This window comes from Dinoponera quadriceps, unplaced genomic scaffold (assembly GCF_001313825.1).
Source record: "Dinoponera quadriceps isolate SergipeBrazil2010 unplaced genomic scaffold, ASM131382v1 scaffold6118, whole genome shotgun sequence".
Taxonomy (NCBI): Eukaryota; Metazoa; Arthropoda; class Insecta; order Hymenoptera; family Formicidae; genus Dinoponera; species Dinoponera quadriceps.
In genome coordinates, this window is record NW_014562572.1 from 1,047,907 (window position 1) to 1,068,873 (window position 20,967).

Sequence of the window (20,967 nt, forward strand, 5' to 3'; positions counted from 1 at the left end):
CGTGTACAAATATCCGCGTTACATCTTGTCAACGTCGACAATGCGACGCGAACGACGAGCAATGAGCAGCGAGTCGCAGGCGCACATCAGTTAGAGCGAACGCCAATGGGACGCGCGTTACTCTGCGCACGGGAATACTCGCGTAAGTACGCATCGGTAGGCGCTAAAAAGAGAACGCGGTCGCACAATGGGACGCGCCAGGCGGGCGCGACGTGGAGCCGGGGGAGGATAACGCGGGAGTAAACGAGCGAGTTTACGGTATCGCGATACGAGATCTGCTGTAACGCGAACGGCCAGGTAAGCGCGCGCCCCGGTCACCGCGCCGTAAAATCCCATTGCACTGATACTCGGATGCACAATGGCGCACAATGGCAGCGTAACGCGATGACGGATGCGTCTTGTCGGCGTGTTATTTGTCATCGCGCGACTGAACGTGCAAAAGTCTACGCGTTGTGCCAGACCGAGGCCCCCTGGTCGCGCTCCGAATGCGGTCGAGCGAGTTACGCCGCCTGCTCCCCCCCCCCCCCCNCCCCCCGGAGAGATAAAATTCGCCCTCGCCGGTAATTACGAGAGATTTAATCTCGACGGGTAGCAACATATATATACACTCTCTAGAATGGCATCAGTGTATTATCGCTAAAAAAAAAAAAGAAACAATAGGTCCGGTTATAACTATAGCAGTGTAATCGGTAAAATGAGTGTGTTGACTTTTCGTATCTATGTTGATTCTGATGTTTTCTCTCTACCCTTAAGAGCGTCTAAGTAGCATCGAAATGTCGACTCGGAAAGATTATAAGAGGAGCTAAGTGGGAGTGTTTTCACTGAAAGTCAGTCTCAGAGTACTCGTTGATATCGGTGAAATGTGTTGGATTGACTTAATCAGAAACATTATCGTCGATTCGCTTTAAGATAGTACAGCACGATGTGAGATTTACAAACGTCTCGTCGGAGGATTTCTCCAATCCGTATACCCGAGAGCTCGACGAAAACTCGGGGGTTTTCTCGCCCGCCCGCGGGCTTCGCCGTAGGTGTATTCCTCGATTGGGGATCGGAGGGCCCGAGTTTTCTTCTTACGTTCGTACATCCGTCGAGTCTTCCCCCCCGGCGTTTCAATAACCCTCCGTATTTATCAGCTCTCGGCGCTCGTGAAAGAGCTTCGCGCTGAGAGGATCCGCTGCATCTCTGCTTCCTCGTTCCCGAGCGCTATTTGTGCCGCCGCGTCCGTTTCAGGGGATCAGGAAGATAATCCGGGAAATGATCGGCGCAAATAAACGCGACGCGCCACGTCGCGCTCCCGATCAGCGATCTCCGATCGCAATCTTCCGCACGACAAGCGGACCTCGATGCGCGATTCGAGAGCGTAGACATCAGCCTTTACGATTATAAGGCACTGCCGAGCCGTATTCTCTCACCCGGAGGATACCGCGCGCTATCTTCACGGACGTTCCCAGCTTTCATCTCTGCGGGGTTCATCGGCGGAAACGCGCGATATTTCGGGGTAAGATTAAGCCAAATTTCGCTGATTCCATCACTTTTCCTCCCGGCATTACAATGCTGGTATGAAACAATATACAGGTGGATTGATATCAAACGGTCCGTCTAGATGTGACTTCACGAGCGTGTGCTTCTTCGTGGCGGCACAACGGTACTATACAGCACGCGTCAGCATTCGGATCGCGTGTATAACGTTCGTATAACGTTCGTAATAAATATATACAAAGCACCGTGTATTTTCTATAATAACCAAAGAGCGGCCTCCGGCATGCGCGGCAAAGCCGGCGCCTCGAAGACGACCGCGCCGGCCGGCACCGTCGCTAATTATATCCGAAGAAGTAATTACTCTTTTCCGTGCTCGATGATCCGCGATAAAAGCATCGCCATCCGATAAGCCGGCTTCCCGGAGGAAGAAGTAACGAAAGCGCCCACCGATGCGTAAAACTAGCATCGCGCGCGCAGACGTGGTTACCTCGAGCACGGATAACTGTGTTGTACACCGCCGCGCGTCGTTCGTAATATTACGCCGGAAACGGGCGAGCCTCTCTTGAGCGGAGTGGAAACGAAACCGGCGGTTTCGATTATTGGCGGCCCCGCGGGGCGCAGACTTTCGCGCGATACGATGTATTTACACGTACGTATCGGCCGTACGGTGAACACGTTGCAGCGCGTTGATCGCGCGAGCGGCCGCGCGTAGGAAAAATGCGAAAATACACGTAGGAAGAAAATATATCGAAAGAGAAGAAGGAAAGGGAAAATAAGCAGCGATCGTCGTTCCGACGGGTGCGAGCCGGAACGCGAATCCCATTCTAAGATATATCATGGTAAAAGAAAAAAAAAAAATAATAATAATAAGAAAGGAAAAGCACCAAAATAGGTGTGGTAAAGCGATACCGCACATCTATGTCAATTTTGGGGTCCACTTTCCGGAAACGTCAATCCTCAAATATGTTATTAAATAGTTATCCGCAAAGAAATATATAATTTTCACGAGGTTATTATATGTTTCGATAGATAAATGTTACTGGTTTGCATTGACGCGCATCAATTTTTAATCGAAAAGAAAATGACGTATCGGTTTTTTGGGCGAGACGAAAACACGCGCTTCTTCAAGGTCCAAGCTCAGAAAGTAGAAACGAAAAGGAGAAGAAAAAGAGAAAGAAAAGTAGAGGAGGAAAAAAATAACCGAATGTAATTTGCTTGTCCGTACACGCGCGAAGGCCCGACTAATTACGCGGAGCGAGTGAGAGAGAGAGAGAGAGAGAGAGGGAGAGAGCGCTTATACGCGTGTCGAAGTGAAAAACGCGCGATGTTCCTCGTGTACCTCGTGCGAGGGTTCACGCCGGAGTATCAATGCGGCGTGTAGAAGACGCTCGGGACCACCCACCTGGACGGCCTCGAGAATATCCAGCGTAATTACGCGGGCGATCCAATCGACACGTCGTTGAGATGTTGTGATACTGTTGTTGTCGAGATTCTTTTTCACCCAAGTCACAAACGAATCGCTCGTGATCGGGACTTTCATTCTTACCCGTGTATTCACCCGACTCGAAATTCTGATCCTACTTTTAACCTGAACATTTCATTTAACGTCCACCTTGAATTTTTATTTAATTTCACAAGTGGCATTTTCCGACATTCAGAAGCGCTAAGTAGGAGTAGAGTTCACATATAAATTAAACCCGCATCCCCCCTGCCGCAGAATCTACAGATGTTAGAAAATTTTGGTCGACAGTAAGTCTAAAATTTCGACTTGGACACCCGGACTTCTCTACTATTTTGACTTCTTACAGAGATAGGAGACAACGTGGGGGATAAGAGCTCGCTCGTGAAAAGATTTCTCGCGTTCATCGTGAGTGTACGCGTGAGGGGGGAAGGGGGGAAAGAGAGGGAGAGATCGGGCTACGAATATCCATGGCTTTTTCACTGTCAAGGCGAGCACGCGCTACGACATATTGTGTGTCCCACTCGGCTGTCAACTCGCTCGCGCGTGTATCCCAGAGGTGTGCCCCGTGAAAGGATTTATAACGCTGAACGTCGCGACTTTATGAAGTCGGCGCCACGTTCTCTCTCCCCCGGCGAGCTTATCCGATTAAGTCTTCTGTCGTGGTAATAGAGCAAAATGCTCGGCTTAAACGCCTTTCTCGTGCTTTTTACCCGCATGCGTTATTTTACATACGGTTACACGGGTAATTCCGCAGACACGACAGCATGGAAGGAGAAAAGAAGGAGGAGATGAAAGAGGAAGAGAAAGAAGAAGGAGACGAAGGAGCTGTTGTTACCGGTGGTTTCGAGTTGCATCACGCGCACCGCCGATGTACCGTTAAATGTAAACCGTGAATGCAGAATGTATGGTATTTCGAGGAGTTAATTATATTGATTTCGGTATGTTAAGAATGTGAAAAATTCGCGCGAACGGCGCGAGTCATTGAAAGGTTAAATCAGAACACGGGTGTATTCGGTATTTCCTTCTCCGTTTATTCTGCCTTTCTTTTTGCAGGAGGACGCTGATTTTAAGTCCGACGAAGGAATCTGTCCGAGCTCAGTTTCTAATAATGCGGTAGCGAGAGGTACTCCGCGCGTACCCGTGGATTTCCGTCGGACAACATTCAGCCGTTTCACTAGTAGCCGTTTTATTAGTTTCTTTTTCAACGTTACTCGTAATGGAATATTAACGATCACTTGATCGTTGCGTCGATTCGCTCGGGCAATAACAGACTTCCGCGTCTAGTGAGCGTCTAGCATTCCGTTAACCTACGCTTATACGTACACGCGTGCCGCGAGTGTACTTATTACGATTTGTAGCCCGAATCCTCTTACACATAAGAAAGGTCTAACGGATCTCGCGCGCTCGCTGTCAACTGTAGGCATCGCAAGCTGATCCCGAATTGAATTTCACACATCATACTTCGTCGTGCAATTTCAATCCGCGACTTTTTACTCTGGAATACCGAGGTGTGTCTTCGAGACGTAGATCTTTTTTACGAACCCCCTCTCTCCTTTGTTCTTCTTCTCTTTAATCACTAAGTGTGCGCGTTTTCAAGACGTGGAGTTAAGAGCACAGGCTCAGAGCACGAGATTGGTATTGCAGAGTTAAGATACTTAGAGAAAAAGACGCATTGGTATCGGGGAAAAATCGTGATTGAATTCAACGACAGGCTTGTAATCGGGAAAAAGCACGCGATATTCAAGACGCTGCGTATATCAAGCGAGTAATCAATTAGCTTCGAATATACGCGCGGGGCGATTCGATGACGTGAGTCTCGGATCAGTAAAAAATCATAATCGCGCGTGGTTCGCGTGAGTGCTCTCAGGTAGAGACGACAATTATCGACCGAGCGTATCACCTTCTTTCCGCAATTTGCGGGATCACATATCTGTTTACGAAGCGATCGGGCGTAATGGCCGTGGCAGCGTACCTTTACGATCCTATTTCACGCGACTAAACTTGATGCGCCATCGGATATTTCGGCGGTGCGATATGCCCTGGGCAAATTTTGCGGGAGATTAATATCGCGCGGATATTTGCATTGCGTTTATCGCGAGAGCAATTAAACGCAAATCCCCGTAAATTGATTGAGCCTCCTCATCGCATTCGAGGGAAATTTCAGTTACATGCGAAATCGATGATCGTATATCACGTTATCAGCTACGCGAGGAAAATCGAAAAATGTAAGGTAATCAACTGACTCGCTCTCGTGGCAATATTCTTAACTCTCCTCATTTATCCGGCTCAAAGCTTTGCAGCTTTCGCATCAACCTGTGCGCGGGTATATATCGATTTCGGCTTTCCCACTGACGAGGCAACGTCACGCAATTCCAAGAGGAATCGCCCGCGAAATTATATAATCGCGATACTCGAGAAAGGGAAAGGAAGAGGGAGAGGGACAAAAGACAGTGTATCCGAGCGATACACACGCTCGCGAGTAAAATGCTGGAACGACCGGCCAGCATTCATATAACTCAATGCTGCGAGGCGAAATCAGATGTAATCGGCGATGCGCGTTGAAACGGAAAAATCCTCGCACCTCCGAGCTATCCCGAGCCACGGCGGGGTTCGCGGAGGGTTCGCGCGCGCGCCGCATAATGCGAGCCGAGCAATGAAAACGGCAAAGTGGTTTGTTTCCCATGGTACTTGGCGAGAGCCATTGCGCCGCAGCCACGTCGGTGCGGAGAACCGTCCGTCAGCCCCCGAAGTCATCGCATTACAAACACGCCACTCCATCCTGTTCCTACGACGCGTATTCGCGACGCGCGTTAGCTCGGCCGTCGCGGCCGTCATGACAATTACCAGCGAATGACAGAGATATCGCTCCGGTGTGACGCCCGACAAATTGCACGCCGCTCGCTGAGAGGAGAATCGATAATCGCGACGGGGGAGAGTTTCGCTTCCCGGCTCCCTCGCAAATTACCGCAGAATCAGCCTGCTCCCGGTAGCGCGCGAGGCCGCCGCGACTTCGCCGATAACGAGCTTCTATCCCTAAATATGGGACTGACGTCTCTTTCAGTCGCAGGCGTCGTTGTTCGAGGAGAACCCGCGAGACCCAAGGTGTGATTCGCGATCCGGAGGATCTGACCAACGCGAAAGCACCGTTCGCTGAAAGCACACTGAAAGAAAACAGTGCTACATTCAAGTAATATTTGCTTAATCCAAGTAAAATTACTCTATCACTTAACAAATATTTACTTGAACGTAGCATATTTTCTCTTTCAATATAGAAGGTGTTTTTATTAATTTGTTTTCTACACATATGACGGTTTAAATGGTATTTCTGCTTGTCGCACGAATTGCTTCTTTAAAAAATCAATGGTTCCCTTTGTATCTATTAAATGTAAATTCAATTAAAACCGACAAATTTGATTTCACTTAAACGATCATATTTGCCAATATGACGGTATTTTCGCAACGGTCACGTATTGTTCCCGTGCTACCCTCGAGGACACGTGCCAGCGCGCGTAATTTATCGTGTTTGTATTTTTGAAAGGGGTGTCGGAAAAAAGAAAGATCTCGACGCTCGGATGCTCTTCCGACTTTTGTCGGAAAGGGAGCGTGGATGAAAGCCAGGGACAATTCCGCCCATCAACGAGGCATTCAAACCGGTCCTCCTCTTCATGAATTAGGGTCTCACTCCCCGTAGTTTACGTTGGCAGTGATATATTGCACTTTAATACCGCGTTCTTGTAACGATTTCAGTAACCGTCGCGTTCCTGCCGGCGATCGTGTGAATGGCGCTTCAACTTCTGCCGCACTTCTCCCGCGAAAGCGTTCCTTCATTGTGAGAAAGATAAGGAACGGTGACACGATATTACTAAGCACATCGAAAGTCTCACATAACAATAATGAAGAGCGAGAATGGATATAGTAGCGGCGAATTTGTTACAACGTAAGAGATTTTATTAAATAAATCTCTCTCTGACAAACAGTAATTTTCCACGATTTCTTCGTACTTATCCCGGTATTATTTAATTGTGAACTTTCTATACTCTTGAAAGAAAATGTTTGGGCAACATATGACGGTGGAAAGAAGGAAGTCGGAACGTTACGACATCGCGAGAAATAAATAGCACACCTAGCGGAGCAACTAAGAGCTTTAATGACCACGAGTTATAGCGGGAAGCCGTGAGCGTTTTACGGCACACTGTAAATAACGATGCATCAGAAACGTCAATCTCGAGGAGGCTTGAATCGCCGAGAGAGGTGAATCCCGCCGTTGCGAATACAAATAGAGCCGAGACGAAAAAAAAAAAAAGCGCCACCTCGATTGTTTATTACCACTCGAAAATTGACGCGTGAGCATCGCTCGTTTGTGAAATGTAACCGCGACCGTCCCGATGTGTATCGCACCGCTGTGCTCGCTCGACCGTGCGCTCGATCCTTTTCCACGAGACGTCGTCCGCGTTCCCAGCTGCGTTAAACGTATTATTTCGCCTTATTCTACGCTACCGATTCTGAACGAAATTCTAAACTCTCGGTAGCTTCCTGAAACAGTCGGCCCGACTGATCGGCCATACTCGTCGTTGCGTGCTTATTGTGCAACGCTCTCCTATTATTCTGCAATCCGGACCTACCTCGGGATATGTTCGCACAGATGCTCCATGTTTGTATTTTGATTATTACGGGCAAAACTATTCAGGATTTGGCATAAAAACGCAGAAGCAGATTATCATTATCATCGTTGTTTGATCAATCACAACAATAAGTTGTTTGAAAAATTACCGAACCAGCCCCGGCTTTTACCTTTTTGACTTTTAGAATTCTATTTTCCGCCGGAAGCAGATAAACTCCTTTTAAGAGAAAGTCTCGGCTATTTGCAAACTACCGTCGAAGATAGAACTTTGTCATTCTTCCAGACATCTCCGACGTACGCACAATGTGACGTTCTTTCGAATAACATCAAAGACTTCGAAATACTTTCTGCTCGATCGCCGACTGTTTCACAAACCTCCCGAATTTTTGTATCCTGTGAAATGACTGACGAGAACGGAAGAGACGACGCAGACTTTTGCAGCTGTCTAAAGCGGCTCACGGCGATTCTACGGAGAAAATCCGTTCCAATTAGGTCCCGCGAATTCGAGACATCTAAAGGAACCGGGTCTTCGCGGATTTAATTAGCCGCTAATTCACCGTCGCTCTGTAAATCACGATTCCGCTCTCAAGCAGGCTCAGGCTTCTTCCGTTTTAACCAACACACGCGCCGGGAAAGAGAATTGTTCGATACTCGGGGAGAAAGTCGGCGAAACAGGGCGAATCCACCGCGGTGATTTAATTGTACGCCTTTCCGCTCTTCGGGAACCTCCTTATCCTCCCCGCCGAGCCCGAGACTTCTTCCTTCTCGCGATTCTCTTCGACGGAGAACATTATTAAATCATTCCCCCGCGGCACACGCAGCGGGCAGGAGGACCGCTTATAGTCTGCGGCGTTCGCATGCGGGTGTTCTGTGAATGCCGGGAGTGAATCGAGTTTCACCTCGCTTCCTCGCACGCGATCGCTAGAGTCTCTAGAAGCAAGAGTCGGGTCGCGTTGAAAAAAAAAAAAACAAGCGCTATCGTTCAAGCACCGTTCGAGCAATATTTACTCGGCCCAGGTGAAACGGTTATTCCAGCATTTCCTGCGAAATAAACCTTTACATCCTGCAAATAAATTCTCAAGTGCTTCTTTTCTCAGCGTAAACAGCGGGGAAGAGTACGGCCGAAGTTTAAGATGCAGGAAGCATCTTCGCGCGACGTCGCGCCTATAACACGCGCGGGAGGCGCACGCATGCCGCAAGCATGGGCGAGCAACAGCCGGCTTGATTATTTACCGGCGGGTCGAATCGCCGCGTGTCGCGCGCACGTAGTACTCCGGCTCGTCATAATTCCCGAAGCCGATAGCTGCGAATACTTTCATTGCGCCATGACTGATTTACGGCTGATCGGATAGCGAGAGAAGCGGCGAGTGCGTGCCGACGACGATTACCATGCCGTAGCAGGGGCGAGATCTGCGAACAGCCGAATGGACGCGCGTCGGATGCTTTCGCCGAGAACCTCCGCGGGAGACTCTCACACTCGAGAGAAAGAAATGGTATAACTATAATGGCATTATATTTTTATAGTCAATTTTCGCTTCAACTATACATTTATAATTCCTCTAATTCAGGCAAGATGTAGCAAAGTGAACGCAGATTTATAGTCGTAACAATTGCGACGTTCATTCGTGAAATTATATTTTACGGTTGTCAGAAACTAAAATGAGAATATATAAAACGTGCTGTATAAATGAAGTTACAAGATAGAAACGTATTTATTCATACATTCCTAGATAGAAATTTATTGTTTCCATTTAACTGTGCTGTCCTTAACGTATCAGCGAGTGGTGGTTTCGCTTGAAATTTTATTTGTTAGCCATACGATCTTATTTATCAGCCTTCTATAATTGCAGGTTTACTGCAATTATGCTTAAAATCGCTACAATTCATGGCAAACAATTTTCACGAGTTAGTCACACTATTATAACTCTAATTCTAGCATCATCTTACTATTTATGGTTTCCTGGACTATAATTGTTTCACTATGTCATTATAGTTCCAAATATCGCACATTTTTCTCTCGTGCGGAGAGTTCCTCGAGACGGCTGCGAGAGTCGTTGTTTTCTCGCGGCTGACTGAAGAAAACGACTACGACGAAGACGACGACGACGAATCCTACGCGGGACGGTCTCGATCCTGTCGGAACTAGGAGTAGGAGCGGTTATCTACAATTCCGCCGATCATCCAGCGTTCCATTATTCATGCTCTGTGAATAATCGCGCGGACGGATAACACCCGACAAGAGGCGAGACGTCGGTGGATGAGCGAACGAACGGCGCGAGATCGGAAGAACGATGGATGGATTTGCATTCGCAGCCCCGGAATCCATCGAGCGAGTCATGCCGATGGATTTTGAGGATGCAGTTCGCAAAATCGCGGCCGATGGAAATGCGCAAACCTCGTTACCGTTTCCGTTTAATTCGGCCGCGTGGACGAGTCGCGATCGTAGATAATATCTATGATGGTCAATTACATGCCGACGATTGGGAGTGGTTTAATGACTTTAATGAGTTGCTCGAAACACGTGGCGCGATTTGTTGACTCGTGTGTAATCGAACATATACCGCTGGGCGATCTCGCGGTCGAAAATTTTGGCCAGTATCGAAGGTGAGCGTAGCACGAATAATTCCCTCCTGTCATGCGTAAACCGTTGCGCGAATAATTCATATTTGCTAATAAGCATGACTGATTATGTTATAACAAGAGCCCATTGATCCCAGTCGGAATTCTGGCCCTATATTATCCCGCAAATACACCGTCGGATTTGAAGGGTCAATGGAGAATATCGAGATGTAACACGGGTTATTATTTTACTCTGATGGTGTAAACAATTATTTATATGGGTACGAATATCGGAAAAAAATATCGATACAAAAATACCTGACATTGAAAGAAAAATATTGATTAGTACTATATCGGTATTATGCCAATGTTATATCAGCAGTATCACAATACCCTTGACAACGAGTAATTAAAAGACAATAACTTGCACAATATTATACCTCAATATTCTTCATTGATCCTCTAAGTTCGACGGAATGCGCAAAGTTCGCACGTGAAACCAAAATATCAACTCCGAGGCAAGTCCGATAAATTAGTGTGTAAAATGTATATACTGCATACACGATACATACTGTGCATATATTGCATACATAAACTGTGAACAATTTTGCGTGCTGGAAAAAGTTTCATACGCGTTGTTTTATTCAACAGGTCACACATGCGGTCACTTTCAACCTCACAATTTTATCAGTTATTGTGAAATCACGCGAAAACACTGAAACTCGCAACGAACGAAAAAGTAAATTCAAGTGGCACGTGAGAAAAGAGAACGAGAACGACGCGAGCCAATTCGGTCCCGCCAATCGCTGAGATCAAAAGGCTCAATACCGGATTATTTTCCCCGTATGATCCAAAATCCATGCCACGGCGCAAGGTTTCAGTTCTTACCGCAACAGTCTTACCCATCTCGCGATAATCTATAATGTAAAACCGCGCGATGGGTTTCGCTTTAATGCGTTCTATCTGTATTCTGTCGTCACGGCTCGCTCGCCCTACTACATAACCCGATCGATCGCCATACAAGGACGCAAATGATAGCCCAGGTGCAGGTATAGTTATGTCAATTACGCGACAAAATAATCGCGTCAGTTCGCGTTTCTTTCTTATTTTTCCTCTCTTTTTTCCTTTCTCTCTCTCTCTCTTTTTTTTTCTCTCGCCGTCGAACGTACGCCGCGCACGCGTTTCCCCCCGATTGCAAAATTCGATCGATGACCGCGGACGCTCTCGATACGTTGCGGCTTTAAATACACTGTATAGTAATGCCCATCGATACACGGTATATGTATCGAACGAAGTAATAGCGAGTTTACTTTGTATTCTTTCTGATCTCATCTCACTGCAACCATCGCGTAATAATAGCGTTACGATCCACTTCCGACGAACCGGCGACGCAACAAGAAAGCTATCGTCAATGAGGCGCGCGACGAAATTGTACTCCGATGGCAATTTTATTTCCAACGAACAAATAATTTCGAGAATGCGTGTACGATCAGGTCTGATTATGAATGCCAATCTAAGTGCGAAATATAATTCCACTTAGTCACCTCGAATGTTACACCAAAAATTATCTCTAGTTTTCACTGGAAATCTGCGAAAATTACTACGCGATCAACAGTGTCGAAGCGCGTTCTTCCTTCCACGCGAAGTGCGATTCGCCGCCGATTCCGGTAATTCCGCAGAAATTACGACGGACACTGACACAATGAGTAGCGAGCGGTGGAGATATCAAACGGAAAGGAGATATCAAGGTATCATTACGTGCACGAGAATCAAGGTATCATTACGCGCGCTCCCGTGCGCGCTCCGTTTTAAGAATCCATTCATTGTCCGTCGCTTTCTACGCGGTCGGTTCGTTCCGTCGGTGCTTCCGTTTCTCACGAAGTATCGTAACTCGCCCGGCTACCGTTCGCTCCGACGGACGTTCTTGCTTTTTAATGCGTTTAGTTCGCGAAACTCGTGCCTTCGACCGCTTGCTTAAACAGCGAACAACAACGGCCACGAAGTTATTTCATATTAAACACTCGCTACTTGATATTCCCCGCGCAGATTGCGTTAACGCCGCATTAAGTCCGAGCGAAAAGTTCCGTCCGCAAGCGGTCCCGAAGTTTCACGCATTTAAAAGTCGTAAAGACGAACAATATTTGACGGCGGAGCCGGCTTGCACTCGAGATAAAATCGATCTGACGATGTAATGTCATCGAAAGCGACAATGTTTCCTCCGATTCTCGTTTCGAAATACGCTATCTCGGAATTCAAGGCGAACTCATCCTGTGTGTGTGCGTGTGCGTGTATATGATGTGTCGGCAGAAATAGGTTTCTGTCTCGTGTGTACACATCGCTAAAATTATGAATGAAAAATAGAGAAATAAGTACGTCTCGTCGGCACCGAGCGATTTCGCGAGCGATATCGCGCGCCTCATTATAAAATCCGACGACGATGTGCGGCTCCGCCGAGCGGGACACACGGCGCGTCTCGCAGCGGTTGTCTTTTCACCGTCAATTTGCGCGGATTCCGGTTATAAATTGTTTCGCAGGCACGAATAGTATCCGCAGAAACACACCGTCGCGCATGGGGAATAGGTAAATTGCCGGGCATAACTTATTGACGTACGAGCGTTGAGATTCGCCACCGTCCGTGAATCGATGACGATAGATAAACTGCTATTGACAATGTATCAGTACCTTATAAGTCGTCCATGAATACTCCACGACAGTCCTGTTCATTAATAAGTCCCGCGACAACGGTGGTTCTGCTTGCAGCTACACCTCGCGACGGGTGTAAAAGTCGATTTACATCGTACCGTAAATACCGTGATATGTCGCGCACAACATCTCTTTCTCTCTCGGATCCGTTCAACTTCCCGTCGTATTGGAAAACAACTTCGCCATCCGATCGCCCGACATCTGTCGGAATAATCGACTGAGGAAAGCGGCGACGTCGAACGTTTGTCGCCTCCTTCGCTTTCAACTCACCGACACGCGTAAGTAGCATAAAATAGATATTTCTCGGCCCTAACTCACTTTTCACTTTCACCTCAAGATGACACAAATGCAGTTTTACGATGTCCTGTGACTGGATAATCATAAATCGTTCTTACTTACTATTCTCTCACTCAATGGCGAATGCGATGGCAAAAATATTGAAAGTAATTTTACAAAGGTAATCTCCCTACAAAAAGGTAATCCTTATCCTCATTCGTAAGAAAATTATATTTATCTAAGAAAAAACGTGAGATATTAACGTTGCGTCACTTGCAAATACTGATTTTTCTCCTTCGAAGACATTTCCTGCATATAAAGCATCAGTTTCATCAAGATTCGGAGGTTTGGCCAAAAACCTTTTCTTTCGAAGTACTGCGCGCCGTCTGAGGGAATAATCAGCCGATCACGAGGGAACCGCCGACAGCGAACGTTGGTCGCCTTTTTCGCTTTTAGTTCCCGTGGCCGTGCGTCCGCCGGTGACGTTACAGACGTGAGCAAGGTCCTCCGTTGTCCCTTCAATTATCCCCGCAAAGAATAAACAGCGGCTATCGTAAACTCTCAGCCGTGCAAAGTGCCAGTTAGGATGTAGCGTACGCGGAAGGACACGCGCGCACACAGTTGCTGTGTTCGCGAAATGTTTTACGGTGCGTTCAGACTTGACGTTTATTTTATGGCCTCCTCTCCTTACCCCCCGCGCGCGTCGCAGGTCTCATCCTCCCTTTCCCTCTTATCCTGCACGGACCTTTGCGATACGAAGGGCCGCGATCGCTGGTAAGAACCGTTTTAATAGGCAAAACAGCGTGAAATAAATGTCCGCGCGCCGACGAGTCTTTTAACTGCGACGACGACGTCGATGATAAACGTGGCCTCCCATTGACCACCTTCCCACTTGACGCAGCCTCGCGCGTGCATGTTATTACCGCTCGAAGGCCGCCTCGTCGAGTGGATATATTATATTAATTAATAATAATGTATACATCGCTCGGCCGCGCTCTTCGCCGCGCGCGCACGTGACACAATACGCCGGCGATCACCGGCGTTCACGTGCATTCAGTCGCCGTTCGCATTTCTCACGTACCGCCGATCAAAGCGTTTTTCAGTGAACGAAACTTTATAATAATAATAACAGTATACTGTGCATCAACAATAAAAAACAATATAAACAAATACAAAATGTAGTGGAACACAATTGGGGATCTCTTTCTCTCTCTCTCTTTCTCTCTTTCTCTCTCTCTGTATGTGTGTATGCAGACTGCTCCGCGCAAGTCAATTTCGCGGGGCACAAAAGACTGTTCTCTCGTGACAAGCACTGAAGATCCTCGAAAAACCCGCTCGGTCGAGAACCGCGAGCAACGGAAAGAGAAAAAAAGGAGCAAGAGAGAGAGAGAGAGAGAGAGAGAGAGAATATCGTGTCTCACGTTACGAATAATCCCGCCTAACGGGACTCGTTATACCATCGTTATACCATCGAAATGAATCACGAGACCTCGAATCCGTTACGAGACCGATCGCCCGTTTCCGCTGATTAAAAGTTTCGTTGCCCCGGCGCGACTCCGATGCGGCTATATTCGCATAGGTTTCGGTCCCTTTTCTTTCATTCTTTTCCCTCTTTCTCTTTCTCTTTAGCAGCGGCCGACCCAAAAATTTAACAAGGTGTTAAGAAGTAAAGTATCTATATGCAGGTATCGACCAGCCGTGAACTCGCCAGAAAAATCCTCGATCCAAGGAGAACACTGACAACTCAATTTCCCTGATGAACTTCTTGCAGTAATTCATTACCCGTGTGATCTGCGTCTCGGGTGATCAATCTTTTCATTGTCGAACGTTATATATGTATGCGGCTTTAATCGTTACACGGTAGCTTATCCGAGCATCAGCGTGAATTTTTAATTCGTCACCGCTCTCGGCGAGAATCTCACGAAACAGGACATACAACTTAATCATTAAAAGATCCTCAGAGTAAAGGGAAAACACCAAGCCTCCCCCTCCCCCCCGGACAAAATGCTTAATTTACGCATACAAGGTGTCTGAAACCTTTCTTGGTATCCGTGATGTGTAGTGTGCTGTTGGTTTTTCCTCTAAACATCTGTAATTTTATTTACGATAACGAGGATTTTGATTAATATTACGGCGCATGCACGTAATTTTGAAAACCATCGTGACAATTACGCGATAATTCGAGCAGCATGACAAACATAAATTTATAAAAGAGAAGAAAACGGAAGGTCGTTATTAAAGCGTAATTTTGCGAAGATTAAGTTCGAAGTCGGCCGAGGAACGCGTCAAGGAGACGGACGACACCAGGCCGGGATGAACTTATTGTCGAATTAACGCTCGTTAAGCGAAAGCACCGGTGACAAGCGGCGAATTCCTAGATGCCATTCTTTCGAGGCGATAATAGCTCGACGCGCGGGACGTGTTTATAATGTCGCGTTTCCGTTTCTCTGCCGCGCATACCTCGTGAGCGCTCATCTACCGATTCCGTCGCGCCGGCCTGATCGACAGACTTATTACACGCGATGTAACTAGTTTCCCGCGATTGGATGCGATAGTGTGATCGAAAAGTCGCTCCTATATATTTCATCCGGGATATTAATGATTCCGTACGCCGCGCGCGGCTGCGCGTCTATTTTGCTTCGTCTCGACGATAAAATGACATCTAACGAGGAAACCTCAATGGCTTCCTGTAGTATTATTTCTTCCCCCCAGCCTCTCTCATTCTCGACATACGTCGAAAGCGAATAGTTACATAAAATATCGCGCGATCGCACAAATATAGATATGATTATGGAATTATTGCGAAACCAAACGCGCTGTCGCTCTCGAAAGAACACGGAAAGTCACTACTCAATTACGAGAAGAATCTCGATATCTGATAAATTTCGAAATTGACATCGAGGCGCCACGGGAGAGTGGAGCTCGGGTAGCGGTGTCGAATCTCCGTAACGACCGCATTTAATTATAGCCGGCGGTGTCGAGATCCGATTCTGACCTACCTTTAATTAATACGAACGCTCTAAGTGTTTGTGACAGTTACGCTTATCTAAAGCATCTAACTTATCTGTGTACCTCTTTTTATTCTATTTATATCTCCTGTAATGAGATATTTTCATGTAGCGTGGCGACACAACAAAGTCAGTTTCATTAATTCCCGGCGAACATCCGTGTTTATTTCACGTTTCGATGAAATTACATTTCAACATGTCTTAAGGATAACAACGCGAATAAAATTAATTGAGCGAACGTGCGACGCTCGTGCTGCGCGCGAATGAGACTGGGACTTATGCAAGTGGAAAAACAAATAAGCGATAGGAATCTAAGAGAAATTATTGAATTCCGAATATACAAATTTTATGTATTTATTTATTTAATTACTTTAATCAGTTTCGTCACGAATGATACTTTCTCATACGTCTATACGCAAATTTTCTGGTTCTATGTTATACCGTCCAAGTTCGGACGAGATGTTTAGTACCTCGTGCGCGGGTTTCTTGGAAATTGCTCGAGCGGCACCTCTCATGGGAAATCTTTGGACGTTCTAACAGACAGGTAACACCTGGCGACAGGTGCTCGGAGAGTACATCGGCGCTGGCTCGGTCTAAACGTTCGGCAAAGACCCTGCCTGGTAACACCTTGCAGACATTTCAAAAATCATTACCCGTGTCTTCCGTCCGAAAGTGTTACTTAACCATTTTCTCTTCCGGTCAGAAGATTACGAGGGTATGGATCTTCGTTCTGAATTTTAAACATTGCAGCTCGAAGCACTTCTATGCAAACGCGTGACAAATGACGTGCAAAATGATGTGTACAGTAGAAAATTTTATATTAAAAACGATCCACTGAAATTTTGTGTCACTTTAACATGGAAAATGTGTCAATTTAATATTGTAGTTGTGTATTTTTTAATACATTTCTCATGTTAAAGTAATATAAAATTTCAATAAATTCTTTTAAACACAAGGTGTTTTAGTGTGTGTTGCATTTTAGAACGTGATTTGCAAAATACAATTATACGTATTGATTATGCAAGGGAATCGCCGTATCGGTTTAACCACTTTGGAACAGACGCGCTACGAAATGACATCGCGATACTAAATGACAATGGAGGCACAGAATCCATCTTTGAGAGCATTAATCTAATATTACACCGTAATTACGAGCATCCAATTTCTCCTTCGGGTATAATAATTACATCCACACTGTTTCCCCGATACTTAAGTTTTATAGATTGCCAGAACACGCAATTTCTCAGCGTTTATTATATCCTTATCTGACGCCTTGATTAATATCCAACAGGATGGAGAGAGCATTAAGAGAATATTATACGTAATTTATATGTCAGTCATGTTTTTCCACACGAGAGCTGCGCCGCCTCACAACACTGTGTACCCTGCGCTGACAATAATTTAAGGTTTCGATAACAGGAAAAATCAAGTATCGATCGATAGTCACTGTAATTTCAATACATTAGAATGTATTACGGCGCTCGCTGAACTTTCTTACGTTTACAAAGTACGCTCTCGCCCTCGACTCAATACGTTCTCGCTGGGCGAAATAATTCTCCCGTAATTGCAAAAGCGTTAAGCGCGTTAGGAGTTGTTGCATCGGGACGATAATTTGTGATTTAATCAAAAGACGCGCGGCTGCGCACCTCCGCGCATTGGCTACGCAGCGAATGGGAGCCCACGAGCGCGTAACGTGTAATTAAGCTACTCCTCCGTCTTAATTGAAGTCCCGATGTTTATTTCTCGTATCAATATTAGGTGATATATTTTACGTGTTGTAAGTGAATCATATTTATGCAACAAGCCAGACGACGGGATTTAACGATGACGAACGGTCTAAATAACAAATAAGGTCTGGCAGTTACGTAATGGTATTTCTCTCTCTCTCTCTCTCTCTCTTTCTCCACACAATGTATCCGTTAATTTATTTCTTCCTTGCCGTTCCTCCTCCGACGTTGTGAACGCGAGGACGGATCACGTACAGCGGATTCTTTGAATTTTACATCCACAAATTGTAGCGTTTCCCGTTTCTTCGTTGTTCCGACGAACCCGCCTCGGCAGATCTTACGGCATAGTTTACTCGCACGCACGCGTAAAGAAACCTTCGGCATTGAGACTCTTGGTCGGTTTTTAACTTCCGCCACAATTTCCGGCCATTTCTCCCATCCTTCGTGCCTCGCCCGTGACCTTCTTACGGGGGACTCTCATCCTGCTCGACAAAACATTTCCGTTCCTTTCAACCGCTGGTTATTGCGCTCGCCAAAATCCGATTCTCCGATGTCCCTCGAAAGTTATTACTTTCTTTTTGGATATAACATCATATATAAAAAATACACGCGAATGAGATTACAGGTATAAGCGGTCACAAGAAGATTACAAAACTTTTTCTTCGATGAGTTTCGCAACACATTTCGTATTGAATACAGAGAGGAAAGGATTTCTTTGATTTTAATAAAATTTCTCTCGCAAAATGCCGCTCCACGAGTGATCGTTAATCTCCTCGCTTTACATTTCATCTTCGATTTTATCCTCTCGAAGATAATTTTCTCTCTCTCTCTCTCTCTCTCTCTCCGCGGCTAGTTTTACCGGTTTCCTCCAGTTGACGTTTCGACGTTTTTCCTTTCATCTTACTCATCTCATTGTTACGTTTCTCCTAACGGCTCTTTTCCGATCGATATTTTTTTCACGTACTAAATAAAACTCTCCCAATTCGCGGCTCCGTCATTTTCCCTCAATTTCTTGTCCCGCTCGCCGGCACGCTTGTTGCAAGCGCTCCAACATCTCAATTATTTTTACCCCTTTCGGGCCGTCCGTTTCCTCGATTATTCTGACGCCTCCCTACTACCGTATTCTTCGTCTTGCGGGTATAAGTCCCTTATCTATGAACTCTGTCGCCCCGTTGAATCATTTACGATGTTACCGACGCAATAACATCCGCCACATCGCGATCCCTATGTCCTCCTCATACCCTCGTCATCAGTTCTTAAGTTTCCCTCGCCGGCGGCGTCAACGACGTTCCCGGAGTCCGGATTTTCCTTGCTCGACTCGTCGAGGATTCGTCGCTCCTCTGCCGTGAGAGCGGCGCGGTTCACAAACGGCGCGATATCGGCCGCGTGCACCGTCAATAACCGCCTCCTCTGCTCCTTCGCGCACTCCGCCTCGAGTAACGCCAGCCTCTGTTCCTCCCTGATGCTCTCCTCCATCTTAGCAATCTCTTGCTCGCGAATCCTGCGGCGCTGGGCAATCAAATTCTCCAGGTCCTGCCGGTACTGCACTCTCATCCTCCTCCTCGCCTCCGCCGTGCACCTCGCCAGCCTCTCGTCCTCCATAATCTTCCTCATGACGTCCTCAGCCCAGGCCCTATCCTCCTCCGCGAAACGCCGCTTGCATTGCTCCGTGAGGACTATCTGCTCTTCCAAACCGGCCGCCAGCTCCCGCCGCATTCTCCTCCTGCGCGCCGCTTGCTCCCGCTCCCTGATCACGAGCTCGCATCTAATCTCCTCCAGCACGAGGTCGAAGAGACGCTCCTCCCTCTCCCGCTTGCGCGCCTCCGCGTCCAAGATCATCCTCGTGGCTTCCAGCAGGACACCCTCGCGCCTCTCAATCTGCTCCCGTTGCAGCCTCTTCACCTCCTCCGATCTCTCGTCCATCTCCTTCAAGTACTCGAGCTCCTGCCGGCGTTGCCTCTCTTCCGCCAGGCGCTCCTCCTGTCGACGCGCCTCCTTCGTCTCCTCGAGGATCAGTCGCTCCCGCCTCGTCTTCTCCACGAGCTCGCATTTCTTCTCCAGCGCCCTCGAGCGCTCGCGCTCCTCCTGCGCGTGATCCAACTCCTCCAGCGTCCTCCTGTACTCGCGAGCCTCCTCCGCGAGGACCCTCCGCTCTTCCTCTTTCCGCGTCAATTGCTCGTCCAGCTGCCGTTTGTATTCCTCGCTCCTACGCAGGATATCCGCGCGGCGCCGGAGATCCTCCTCCTCCGACGCCTCTCGCTGCCGACGCGCTAATTCCGCGCACTCGCGCTCTTGCATCAGCTCGGCCTGTCTGCGGCACTGCTTCTCCTCCAGCTGAGCCCGCAGTTCCTTCGCCGCGTAGGCGCGCTGCAGCTCGGCCGCCAGCTCCGCGACTTCGTCGTGCGAGCGACGGTTGCGGCAGCTCCGGCGAAATCGAGCGACGTAGCTCGCGTCTCCCGGAGCGTCTCCTCTGCTCGAGGCTCCTTCTTCCATGATTCGGCAATTTGGACGGTGTTTTCTCAAAGGAAGAGCGCGACAAGAAACGAGGGATTCCGAGATGAGTTCGTGTTGCGTTTTTGAATAAACGTAGATAAATGTAGCTCGTGCGGCTTAGCGTGGAATGCGAGTCGTCGATCGGGCAAGATGCGTTTTAACGTTGCGAGCCGACCGTAATCTTCTGGTTTTGCCTGCAAGGGTGATGCTGGTTCATTACGGTCTCTCGCGGAGAGAATGAGACGTGCACATGCGGACAGCCGAGAGACGTTCGGCAGGTTTTCAGAATTCCCACTAACACGTAGGGAATCGTAAGCGTTCGGCCAGTACTCGAGACTGGCGAGGTACTAATTCAATATTGAAGTATGGATTTCACGTTACGATTTACCAATGCCTCAAGTGAGAAAGTGGGAGATATCACTAACGCGGGGTCGAAATATATGGTTCTGCGGTGCGCGCGAGCGGAGAAAAATAATTTTGCTGTGTAGCGAAACCATCGTTGCCACATTCGTCAGGCGCGAGCCGAGATACGCGATTGTTTTCGTCGATTTCTACTCGTTAAAGCGGAGAATCGCGAGGTCGTTCTTCTCTCGCTCGCGTTTTCTCGCCACGGACGCGGCTCCCTGCGACGCGCTAATT

At 47.4% G+C, this 20,967-nt stretch overlaps 2 protein-coding genes across 3 annotated transcripts in view; both read right to left on the minus strand.

Annotated features, from left to right (window-relative positions):
• The window catches only part of LOC106751133, a 92,968-nt gene that overhangs the window by 46,601 nt on the left and 25,400 nt on the right, over positions 1–20,967 (minus strand). The window lies entirely within an intron of this gene.
• On the minus strand, positions 19,060–20,328 carry LOC106751121 (trichohyalin-like). The gene has a single exon (XM_014631910.1). It carries the CDS (start codon positions 20,326–20,328, stop codon positions 19,060–19,062), a length of 1,269 nt encoding a protein of 422 aa, XP_014487396.1.

Coding starts and splice junctions, on each gene's coding strand:
- LOC106751121 (XM_014631910.1), bottom strand. CDS start 20,328: ATGGAAGAAGGAGCCTCGAGCAGAGGAGACGCTCCGGGAGACGCGAGC.